The 13,031-nt window shown below is 39.8% G+C and overlaps 1 protein-coding gene across 2 annotated transcripts in view; it reads right to left on the minus strand.

Annotated features, from left to right (window-relative positions):
- Nucleotides 1-12,809, minus strand: part of Ankrd28 (ankyrin repeat domain 28) — a 147,959-nt gene extending 135,150 nt beyond the window's left edge. For both annotated transcript variants that reach the window (XM_052733872.1, XM_052733871.1), the window contains exon 1: nucleotides 12,461-12,809. Coding sequence is in view for 1 of the 2 variants with exons in the window: in XM_052733871.1 (XP_052589831.1) it covers nucleotides 12,461-12,487 (27 nt within the window). In the remaining variant the exon portion in view is untranslated. The remainder of the gene's footprint in view (nucleotides 1-12,460) is intronic.
- Nucleotides 12,810-13,031: the final 222 nt, after the last annotated feature.

Genomic DNA, 13,031 nt, shown 5'->3' on the forward strand with positions numbered 1-13,031 from the left:
ACTAAGGAAGCTAGAATCTACTTAGGCTGACAAGTTCAGGATCTGAACCCGTTGTTTCTAAAGCGGCTCTGGTAACAGGTGGGAAATAAGAGACACGTTCAAGGGAGGAAACAAATTTTCCAGAAATGAAGTAACATGCAGCACTTGGGCTATATATCCTATGGCTATATCTCAAACACACACACCCACATACATATAACCACCACCACCACGAAATGCATGACCAGGTAGTAAATATCAGTTAATTGGGGCCCACTTACTAAGAACAAAACAGCCTTGACCACAGGAAGTGTTAAGATTCAGATTCTAGAACAATATCCAAGGTGATCCTTGGTCTGTGGTCTAACTGGACTCTCACAACACACACATACATCAAGAATTTGTATTTAAGCTTGCCAAGTGATTCCAATATAAACATAAATAAACAGTGGCCTAAGTAGTAAAGAGCTTGGGGCAAACAGAAAAATCATTTCCAAACAAAAGTTTAAAATAATGTTCTGAATTATGATGGACATTCAATAGTAATTCCCACCTTGGGGACTGTAACTATTTACATAAAATAAAAGCCTTGGAAGGAAAACTACTCTAGTTTCAACCAAGATCATGTTAGATATAATTTTCCTATTCTCCAGACTTCAAAACATTATTTCTTTAATCAGAGCAATTTAAGCCTAAGTTAAACAAAGCCCAAGAGAATATAGTTGCTACTTGGCAGAGTCTCTTTGGCCTCTGATAAGCAGTCTCTGGTGGCTTTTTCTTACCTCTTGTAGTTTCTCAGCATTTCTTTCCTCCACCCAGCCTATGTTCTCCATTATATTCTCCTTGATCATGAGCCCTTCTCATTCCCTAAATAAATTCATTTACTTTGATTACTACCTACAACACTCTATGAAATCACTTTCATATTTAACAGCTTACTCAAGGACACTTCAACATTTAGAAGTTCCACCAAAACTTCAATATTTCCAAAATCAAATTTATCTTACTGGCTGTCCAGCATTTCAAATGGATTTAACTTCCTACCAATTCCTGTACTTTACTAATCTAAAATATTATCAATTCTCCAGAATTTATTCAAAATAGAAATCTTGTATTATCTGTTTTGGATTATTCAGGGATATTCAGAATCAAGTTCCAACTCCCTAGAATGCAGACTATTCATGACCTGGCTCCTCTCCAGTAAAATAACTTCTTCACACTCCAATCATATATTCTAACATTTTGGCTGGGAGGTCAGGGGGGTGTTGTTGAGACCAGGTCTTGCCATGTAGTCCTGGGTTGGGCTGGTACTCACTGTAGCTCAGACTGTCCTTGAATTTGCAGCAATTCTCTTGTCTCAACCTCCCCTAAATGTTGAGATTACAGGCAGAGGCCACTATGCTTGGCCATATTTCCTGTCAACAATTCTCCAAAAACATTTTTGTATGCTTTACAGTCTGGTTATAGAATCTGATGTAAAATAGAATCAGCCAATCAAAGGAATAAAAAGTGTTAAATCTGGAATGAAATGTAGCTGACTGAAATTATCAAATAGGAAAATGCTGGAAAGATTTGAGCTTAAATAAAAACTCAAATCCATAATAAAAAATTTGGGGCTTGCTATTAAGGAAGTGTTTAGAAGTCTTAAGGATGGAAAAGCTGTATCAATAAAACAATCTTGGGTGAAACAAAGATTAATTTTTTCTTCCTAAGTTCTTATTTTACTCAAATAGTTACAATGCCCAAGAGGAAACAATTAATATTCATGTTTAAGAAGTTACCAATAAACAAATTAAGACCAGAGGAGAAAATTTCATCAGTCTAGTAAAAGACATCTACAAAAACTCACAGAGGACATCATATTTAATAATGAATGACAGGAGACTATGAACAAGACAAGGATGTGCAACCCAGACATGGTGACTCATGTCTGTAATTACAGCAACTGGGAAGTTGAGGCAGAAGCACTGCCATGAGTTTGAGGCTAGCCTAGGCTACATAGTGAGTTACAGGACAGTGTAAGCCATTACTGAGATCCTGTTACCACTTGTACCCAAAAAACTGTCTATTCTCATCACTTCTATTTAATATTGTACTGGAAATATTGTACTGGAGATTCTCCTCGGTGCAAGCAAGCTAGAAGAAATAAAGAGGATCCATACCAGAAAGAAAAGGTAAAGTTACATCCAGTAAGATGATACATCTTATACATAGGAAAAAAAAAAAAAGGACCCTGGAATCCACTAAAAACCTATTAGTACTAATAAATGAATACTAATGCAGTAATGCAGAGTACAAGAGCAATTAAAAAAATTAATTGTCGCTGGGAGGTAGTGGTGCACGCCATTAATCTTCTGCACTCAGGAGGCAGAGACAGGCAGATCTCTGTGAGTTCAAGGGCAGCCTGGTCTACAGAGTGAGTTCCAGGACAGCCAGAGCTACACAGAGAAAAAAAAAATGTCTTTCTATACACACTCTAAAAATAAAATTAAGGAAATCCATTTTCCAATAAACATTATAAAAATAATAAATTGAACAAATGAAGTCTAAAACATACATTCTACACAGTAACACTGAATGAAATTTAAAAACCTTAATAAATGGGAAACAATTCATAGTCACAGATTAAAGACTTACTTGTAAGATTCAGTATTTCTCAAATTGACTTACACATTAAAAACAATAGCTATGAAACACTCCAAATGTCTTTTCTGACAGATTCAGGGTTGTTGCTAAAATACAGGAATATAAATGACCCATAAAGACAAATTCTTGAAAAATAAGAACAAAGTTAGGATTCATTCCCCATCTTCAAGCCTAATACAAAGCTATAGAAATCAAGCCTATATAGTACTGGTACACAGACACACAGAGATCAGTGGAAGAGAATGAATAAAGTCTCACAGTTGTCTAATTTGTGATAAAGATGTTATAATAAGTCAACAGCATGGGGACAACTAAATAGACATAAAAATAAAATTGTAGTCCTACCACACTGCATATACAAGACTCAAGATGGATTACAAATCTAAATGTATTAAATCTTTTTGTTAGTTTCTTAAGACTACTGTTAAGGCAAACCTGGTAGCTTAAATTGATAGAAATTTGGGCTAGAGAAATGGCTCAGTGCTTAAGAGCATGTACTGCTCTTGCAGAAGATCGAAGTTTGGATCCCAGCACCCATGTTGGGCAACTCACAATCACTGATAACTACAGCTAAAGAGGAACTTGAAGCCTAGCCTTTACAAGCATCTTCACTCATATGTACACACACACACACACACACACACACACACACACACACACACTCACTCTCTCTCTCTCTCTCTCTCTCTCTCTCTCTCTCTCTCTCTCTCTCTCTCTTTTTCTCTCTTAGAAAATAAAAATCAGCCAGGCGGTGGTGGTGTATACCTTTAATCCCAGCACTTGGGAGGTAAAGGCAGGTGGATATCTGTGAGTCCAAGGCCAGCCTGGTCTATACAAAAAGAGTTCCAGGACAGCCAAGAATGTTACGCAGAGAAACCCTGTCTCAAAACAAAACAAAAACTCTTAAAATAAAATAAAAACCAACATTTTTTCCTGTCAGTCATGGAGGTTAACAATCTCAAATTGACATACCCTGAAGATGTTAGGGGAAAAATTATCTTCTCCAATATGGTGGCTTTAGGCATTCCTTGGCGTAGAACTACATCACTGTAAGCTTTGCTTCCATCTCCACATGCCATTCTTACCTCCAGTCTGAGCTGTGCCTCACTGCCACAGTAGTTTCCTGACAAGAGGAACCCAAGAATGGCAGGCTGCTCTATTTCCATAACCTCCTCCCTCCTACAGGGTGGTTTACTGCTTCTTGTGGACTAAGACCTTGTAGGCACTGTGACTGATGGGATATCTTAGTTCTCTCCAAAGTGATCTCAGTACTGTTTTCCTCACTCTCATATGAACTTGGAGACATCCTCATCTGGATGTTTATCACTCAAAGGCACATTGACTTGGGAGCCACCAGTGTGAGTGGAACTCTCCTCACCCACAGGGGTTAGCACCAAACCCAGGTATACACAGAAGTACAACATCTAAACTATGTTGTCATTTAAGGCCTTGTCACTAATGTCCCATTGGGGCTGATCTACACACAGAGGACCTGTACAGAGCACCAACCACTGTTTTCTTCACTGAAAACAGTGAAGAATGGCAACAACTGTTCTTCCTCCAGACCTGCATGATTGCAATTATTATAGATTCTGGAAAGAATCCTCTAATTCTTTTTTGTTTTGTTAGATTTATTGATTGATTGATTGATTGATTGATTATATATATAGTGTTCTGCCTGCATGTCTGCCTGCATGCCAGAAGAGGGCACCAGATCACATTATAGATGGTTGTAAGCCACCATGTGGTTGCTGGAAATGGAACTCAGGATCTTTGGAAGAGCAGCCAGTGCTCTTAACCTGAGCCATCTCTCCAGACCCTAATTCTTTCTTTTCCTTTCTATTACCTCTTAGGACTTTTTTTTTTTTATTAAAAAAAAATCTTTTGTTTCATTATGCATTGCTGTTTTTATTATTGTTGCTGTTATTTTCACAGTCCTGGAGATTGGGCATGCAAGGCTGCTCTACCACTGCTGTGTTCTCTCTCCAGTCTACCTCTTCTTCCTTTGAGCTAATATTTTACCTACTTTTTTTTTTTTACTTTTCAGTCAAATTTTTATCTCTTGCTCTTCTCTTTATTTTTTTTCTTTATCCTTTTTTCTCTCTATCTGCTCTTTTTCACTCTTTTACTAACTTTACTTTCATAGTTTTAATTCCACAGTTTATTGCACATTGCCCTTTCTTTTTCTATGGTTAACAGTGATAGAGCAGTCTCTCTAAGTTTTATTGTATTTCTATATTTGGCTTGCTTGGGTATTACTGCTGTTACCATCATTGGCTTTCTCCTCTGAATAGTATTGGGAACTGAGTCCTCAAGAAAAGGTTGCTCATTAAGAAGATCACATATAAACCAGAAGAAACATCTATCCCAACAGCTGCACAAGCATAGCAGAGAAACAATATGAAAAAGAAAGTCAACATAATTCCTACAAAACTGCATAAATTTTCCATAACCAAATACAGAAATATGGAAATGGTTGGAATGTTAGATTAAAAAGAACTTTAAAAAATTGAATTTTAAAATGATCAAGGACCTCAAAGAAGAGTCAAATAAACAAATAAATGTCAAAGTTAATTTAAGTCTTGGACAAGAAAGTCAACAACCTGGATAATTCAGTGAAGACATACATAATGGGGAGGGTAGGGGCTCCTGGTAATGAAAGCTCAATAATCAAATAAAATACTCAATGGAAAGTACCACCAACAGACTAGAGCAGGTAGGTAGAAGGAAGAAAAGCAGGGTTTGAAGAAATGCTTGAGAATACACACTTTAGACAGCAACAAAGGGGGTAATGTATCATTATCACAACTTTTAAGATCTCCGGGATATAATTAAGAATCAAGAATATAAGTTTTTAGTGTAGAAGAGGAAGCTGTAAAGCTGGGTATAGGGGGTAGCTGTTCCAGCTTTGACCTGGAAGTACTACCCCCATTGAGGCTTCGGTGACTGTCTTGCCTGCAAGGCGGGGCCGAGACCTGAGATCCGGATGTGCCAGCTCTCTTGGTTCCTGGATCCTGGACGCTGGAGGTAGATTGAGCAGAGTTTTCCAGAGAACACTGCTGGACTGCGCTACACCTTTCCTGGACCCTGTAACCTATCCCTTTACTTGTAAGTTACCCCACAAAATAAACCTCCCTTTTAACTACGTGGAGTTGCCTTAATACTACAACCAATAGCTGGATATGATGGTACATGCCTATATTCCCAGCACTTTGGACTCTGAGGTAGGAGGATCACCACAGTGAGTTCTAAGGCAGCCTGAGCTACACAGCAAGATCTTATCACCAAAGGAAGGAAGGGAAGAGAGGAGGAGAAATTATAGTAGAAAACTCCCTAAATACATCCAAGTATAGGACACATCCAGAATTCTTAATTGAAGTGATCAGAAATCCTCTCCATATTATCTTACAGTTACAATGCCCAGAATACAAAACAAATAATACTGAAAGCTTCAAGGCAGAAGTTATGTTCTTACTACTATGAACCTATCAAAATAACAAAAAAGCTCAACAGAAACCCTAAAGGCTAGAAGAGCATGTACTAATATATTTAACATTCTGAAAGTAATTGCCAACCAAGGTTTCTGTATCTAGCAAAACTATCTTTGAAAATTGAAGGAGATTTGGATGGTGGTGTCACACACCTTTTATTCCAGCACTCGGGAGGCAAAGGCAGGCAAATCTCTGAGTTCAAGGCAAGCATGGTCTACACAGTGAGTTCCAGGACAGCCAATGCTACACAGAGAAACCATCTCAAAAAAAGAAAAAAGAAAAAAAAAATTGAAGGAGAAATAATGTCCACAATAAGCATAAACCGAAGTAAGTCATGACTACCAAAACAACAGTGTATACTTCCAATAATACTACACAAAGAGGAAGACAGACAAGCACAATCATGAAAGCTCAAAGAAGAAAGAAAATCTCATTAGGAGAACAAATAAATCAGAATTAGTAAAGAATCAAATTCAATATACCAGCAAACTTCTAAGGTGAATAAGGAGAAATTTTGTACATGCCTTTAATAACCCTAAAGGCAAGGTTTATCTTTCAATTCAAACACACAAACTGGATGTTTAGTTTAAAAACAACAGCCAACTGTGTGCAAGAAAATCACCTCACAAGCACATGCATCTCAAGCAAATAGCAGGAGTAGGTTATACTTGTATATTAAAAGCAGACTTTAAACCAAAATTAAAAGCAAGAAAATGAGTATTAATGGACAGCAATTTGTCAAGTTATGACTATAAATACATACGCACTCAATTTTATCAAACAAGTACTACTTGTGTACATATTACAAGACATGACTTTAATACTCCTCGCTCATGACAGATTGTCTAGATTAAAAAAAAAAACAAAGAAACTTTAAGTTAAACTATATCATAGATCAAAGAGATTTAATAACATCTACAGAATATCCCATCCAAGAGTTGCAGAATACATGGTGTTCTTGGCTACCCAAGTTATTTTCTCCAAAAATGATTGCATTTAGGACATAACAAATTTTTCCTTCAAAGGAAAAAAAAAAAAAAAACATTGGGGAGTGTGCATCTCCTGATGCTGATTACCAAGTCTTATAGTCCACCTTCTCACGTTTTTAAAGGTAACAAGCATTCAGACATAGTTGCGATTTCATTTGGTAGATACAAAGTTATTTTCCAGACCCTCAGAATGAGTCTTCTGAGTATTTCAGGTGTCCTTTGACAAGCTCTTCCTAAGTCAAGAAAACTAACCAAGATGGTGCAGAAAATGTCAAGAGAAAACAAGTCCGGGGATTTGCACAGTAACCACCAGTCTCCAGAGTATTAACAAATACAAAAATATTGAAATAGCTTCTTTTATCTTTCCAAATCAAAACCAAGTGAAACTACAGAAAATATACAAACACAGAGAAAGCAACCATAAATTTTTGAAGAAATTAAATTAAAAATTTCCTAAACCCAATAAAAATGAAAACATTACTAAAGTGGATGAGATATAGAAAAAAAATATGGGTTCAAGCAGGAAACTTATAGCTATGGCCGTGCATATCCAAAAAAACCAAACATCACAAAAGAATAACCTAATGATGCATCACATAGTCTGATAAAACCAAAATTAGAAGGAAAGAAAATCAGGACAGAAATAAATAAAATGGGAACTAAAGCAACAACAGAAAGGGCCAAGAAGAACAAAAGGCTGTCTCTTTGAAAAATTAAGCAAGATTAACAAACTCTCATCTAAACCAACCAAAAAAAAAAAAAAAAAAAAGAGATGACCCAAATTAATAAAAGTAGAGACCAAAAAAGTAGCTTTACCAAAGAATACCAGTGACACAAAGGATTGTTGGTAGTGTTTTGAAATCTTGTGTTCCAATAAATTGAAAATTCTAGAACAAACTTCTAGATATGTATGACTTATCAAAATTGACACAAGAAGGAATATTAAAAAACAAACAAGCCGGGCGGTGGTGGCGCACGCCTTTAATCCCAGCACTCGGGAGGCAGAGCCAGGCGGATCTCTGTGAGTTCGAGGCCAGCCTGGACTACCAAGTGAGTTCCAGGAAAGGCGCAAAGCTACACAGAGAAACCCTGTCTCGAAAAACCAAAAAAAAACAAAAAAAACAAAAAAAACAAAAACAGACAACCTTAAAAAATCAAAAGCAAGCAGTATTACAGCAGTAACAAAAAAAATCTCAACAAGGAAAAATCCTCAAGTAGATGAATTCTCAACTCCTCGACAGCTGAATTCTACCAGATCTTTAAAGAACATTAATGCTACTTAGTCTGTTCTATAAAATAGAAAGGGAAGGAAGACTACAAACTCATTCTACTAGTCCAGCACAGATAAGAAAACAGTAAGAACAATGACAAACTAAAGACTAATTTCCTTGATTAAAAAAATAATAATAAAATATTTGCAGAATAAACTTAAAAATTCACTAAAAGACTAGGATCAAGTCTGTTTCTTTTTAAGGATGTAAGAATATCTCAACAAACACAAATCAATAAATGTAAGGCAACAAATACACAAAATTGGGGGGAATCAATTGACCTTAATAGAAACCTAAAAAGCCTATGACAAATCCATGTCCTTCGATAAAAGGCTGTTAGAAACTAGTGATACAGAGATCATACCTCAAAATATTAAGGTTATTTATAACAAATCTATAGCCAACTTCACACTGAATAGGGAAAAACTGAAAGCATCAAAAATGAGACAGGACTGTCCCTTCTCTACATTCTCATTTACTAAATCTCAGCTGGAGTAATAAGGAAAAAATATGGTGGCACATGCCTTTAATCCCAGCACTCTGGAGGCAGAGACAGGTAGATCTCTGCAAGTTCAAGGCCGGTCTGGTCTATATAGAGTTCCAGGCCTGAGGATCACAATGTTGAAACTCTCACACCTTCTCTAGCTGTAGTTGGTTATTTCTGGTCTTTGACTCCTTGGCAGACTGCCACCCAGCTCTCAAATAAATTATATGGAGGTTTATTCTTTCTTATGAATGCCCAGCCTTAGCTTGGCTTGTTTCTAGCCAGCTTTTCTTAAATTATCTCATCTATCTTTTGTCTCTGGGCATCTTTCTCTATTTCTGTATATCTTTCTTTACTTCTTACTCCGTGGCTGGTTGTGTAGCTGGGTGGCTGGCCCCCTGCATCCTCCTCTTCTCCTTTACTTGTTCCTTGATCTTCCTCCCCCCAGATTTCTCTTTTTATTCTTTCTGCCTGCCATCCCCACCTATCCTTTTTCTTGCTATTGGAAAAAAGTTCACATCTACTGTTACCAACAGAAAACAAAAGTTTCATTTTACTAACAATTTTTAATTTATTTTGTATGTCTCAGTGTTTCATCTGCATGTGTATCTGTATACCACATGTGTGTCTAGTGCCCTAGGAAGTAAGAAGAGTGTTGTGTACCCTGGGACTGGGGCTAAAGACAGTTGTGAGCCACCATATGAGTTCTGAGAATTGAACCTGAGGGTGCTCGGAATTGAACCTAGGCCCTCTAGAAGAGCAGCCAATGCTCTTAACCAATGAGCTATCTCTCTAGCCCCTAACAGTTCAAAAAATATTTTCATCTACTCATAGGCAGAAAACACAGGAATTATTTCTTATCTCCTTAATTACATACTGGCACAAACCGAGAATGCCGTCTTATTCTGATTACTGAATGGATGAGAACAATTTCCTTTATTTGCTTACTGATTTTCTATCTGTCTTCTTTGTGTATCTTATATGTACATTGTTGGTTTGTGTACCTGTGGGTGCATATATGCATATGGAGGCCAGAAGTCAACCTGCAGTGTTATTCTTTAAGAATAAGCCAAGTAGGCTAGGCTGACTGGTCAGGAAGTCCTGGGGATTTCTCTGTCTCTGCCTCCCAGGAGCTGGGATTATAAGCATGTGTCATTGTGCCCAGGTTTTTTACATGAGTTCTGGGATCAAACTCAGACCCTCATGCTTATGTGGGTGGCAAGCACTTTACTGATTGAGCCGTCTCTTCATCTCTAATTTTATATCTATACCATGCAGAACCCTCCTCATGTTTAAACTCCTGAAGAAAACCCTCACTCATTTCTAGCTTCTATGTACTATGCTTTGCAAGATTAGAGAAGAAAACAACAACAACAACAAATTATATTACTCCTTATCTCAACTGTATATAAAGCTTTTGAGTTAGAAGCTACGTCAATTACCTTCCAGGTTTAAAATCCTGTGTAGATCATCCTTCCTCCAAAAAGTACTTCATCTAGCCGGGTGGTGGTGGCACACGCCTTTAATCCCAGCACTCGGGAGGCAGAGGCAGGTGGATCTCTGTGAGTTTGAGGCCAACCTGGGCTACAGAGTGAGTTAAGGCTACAGAGTGAGTTCCAGGAAAGGCACAAAGCTACACAGAGAAACCCTGTCTTGAAAAACAAAACAAAACAAAAAAAAAGTACTTCATCTAGCTGAAGTGCTTTTCCTACAAATGGGAAAGGTTAAACTATTTGCATTCCACTTTGTAACTATCATCACTTCTAACAGCTTGTAACATATCAATACATAAACTGGTTTCTAAAAAGGGCATTTCCCCTTAAATTAGGCAAAATAAACTCAGTTCTTAAAGTCTTTCAAAGGAACTAGATGAGAATTCTTTAGTAGTACAGTAAGTCCTCCCTCACAATGCCATCTCATTAACTTGTTCAAGTATTCTCAAGTTTACAGGTGACATTTTAAGGATCAATATCACCACCAAGTACTAATGGATATTACATAAAACTGGATCAGTATTATAAATGCTTCAAAATTATAGTTCCTAAATACTCAAATGCAAAAACACAAATGGATTGCTTTTATTTCATGATTTTTATAAACTAAGCTGTTCTAAAAATCCACCAGATTCCTAATGTACACAATGACCAAATCACAAAATAATCTTTCCAAAAGTGAAGAGCTAGAACCAAATATGCAGGTATAAAGTGCTACTAGAATAATAAAGAGTAGTGGAAAATCTAGATCTTGAGTTTCATGGTATTAACTATATAAGAATTAGATGATTTAGGCTTGTTATTCAGTTTTTTTTTTTTTTTCTGACAGAACTTTGAGCAATGAAAGGTTTTGTTGTATTTAACACAGTAACCAAGAACTACCTGTGGCTAGCACTTCTGAAAAGTGACTGGCACAACTAAGAAACTGGGTTTTCTTAATTTAACTAATTTAAAGACTCTATACATGGCCAATGGTAACATGTTGGACAGTAGTTATTCACTTAATTTGAAATACAAACTATCAACCCAAGTTTTTCAAAGTATCATACCTTAATGTCAATATCAGTTAAAACTATGTTGATATCAAATGATACATAGAGCCAGCCATCAGCCTAAATAGAATATTCATTTTTCAGAACTTAAACTGGTAGAAAAATAATATAATACATATTAAGTTTTTCCCTATTGTTTTTGTTAAACCTGTGCTCACTTTCGAAATGGTTTCTCAATACATGCAAATAACTTTCCTTTCAAATCTGTTCAGTATCTCCTATTCAGGAAAATAATGGCGAAATAAGTACTCAGCATTAGTAGGTTCCCACGACTCAGAAATTTCACAATTTCCCTTTTCCTTCAAAGAAAGAAAAAAAAACCCAAACATTGGGGAGTGTGCATCTCCTGATGCTGATTACCAAGTCTTATAGTCCACCTTCTCACGTTTTTAAAGGTAACAAGCATTCAGACATAGTTGCGATATTTTTCCAGACCCTCATTATGAGTCTTCTGAGTATTTCAGGTGTTCTTTGACAAGCTCTTCCTAAGTCAAGAAAACTAATCAAGATGGTGCAGAAAATGTCAAGAGAAAACAAGTCCGGGGATTTGCACAGTAACCACCAGTCTCCAGCAGAATCAGTCAAGACTGGTAGGTTTGCTTTCTTCCGCCACCACCTCTCCGCGAGGCAGTGCATTGGACCATGAACCATCCTACGAAGCCAACCCGAGAGCAAGGTCGTGACCTCAGGTCACGGCCGCCAGCACCGCTGCCACTCCGCATCGCAAAGCCACCTGTTAGGCCCGAGCCTCACCTGGCAGGAAAGAGGAGGCGCCTACCCAGCAGCGCGCCGGACGCGAGGGCGGCGAGCGCGGAACCCGCCCCTGTGGTGGCGGCCGCGATCCCCCGGCAGCACGTGGGTTTCCCGGAGCCAGGGCTGCACTGACAGGCGGACGGCCCGCGGTCCCAGGCTGCAGCCTCGCGCCGTTCCCGGCCCGGGACACCCGCTTCCCTCGCAGCCACCGCGCTGAGCGGGCGCCCGGGCGGCCCACGCCGCTGGTCCGCCCTCCTCCGGCTCTTCGGTGGCGCGATTCCGCTCCGCCGTCCCTCACCTACCTGGTCGCGGAGTTTGAGGAACGCCATGGCGGCCGCCGCCGTTCGGCCACTGCCCGGGGCCGGCGGCTAGGTGGCCGGCTTCGTTGAGAAGAGGAGCGCGGGCAGGGGGCGGCGCCGCCTCCCCGGCCGCCCGCCGCCGCCGCCGCCGCCGCCAAGAGCCCCGCCGGTCCCGCCTCCTCCACCGAGGACTCCCGCCCTCTTTCTTCCTTTCTCTCTCTCTCGGCCGCCTCCACACGCAGCCGCTGCCTTCGCCGTCGACCTCACACCCCCTTCCCGAAATACCCCGGCAGCCCCCGCCGCCGCGCCGCTCCAGCCCGCGGCAGCGGCGGCATCCAAACTCCACTCCACAATATTACCACCACCGCCCGCCGCGATTGGCGGCCGCGCGGGGGAGAGGCCAGAGTAAGCCGAGCGCCTATTGGCCACGCCGCCGCGCTCGCTCGCGTCCAGGCCCCGCCTCCCCGCCGAAGGAGGGGCGGGGCACAGGAAGCGGCGACGCGCGGAGCGGGCGGGCCAGGTGGCGGGGCGGCTGAGTGCGCGCCCCGGGCGCGGTGGGCGGAGCCGGGGCGGG

The sequence above is a fragment of the Peromyscus californicus genome, unplaced genomic scaffold, assembly GCF_007827085.1.
Source record: "Peromyscus californicus insignis strain IS unplaced genomic scaffold, ASM782708v3 Scaffold_12__1_contigs__length_115047231, whole genome shotgun sequence".
In the NCBI taxonomy this organism is placed as follows: Eukaryota; Metazoa; Chordata; class Mammalia; order Rodentia; family Cricetidae; genus Peromyscus; species Peromyscus californicus.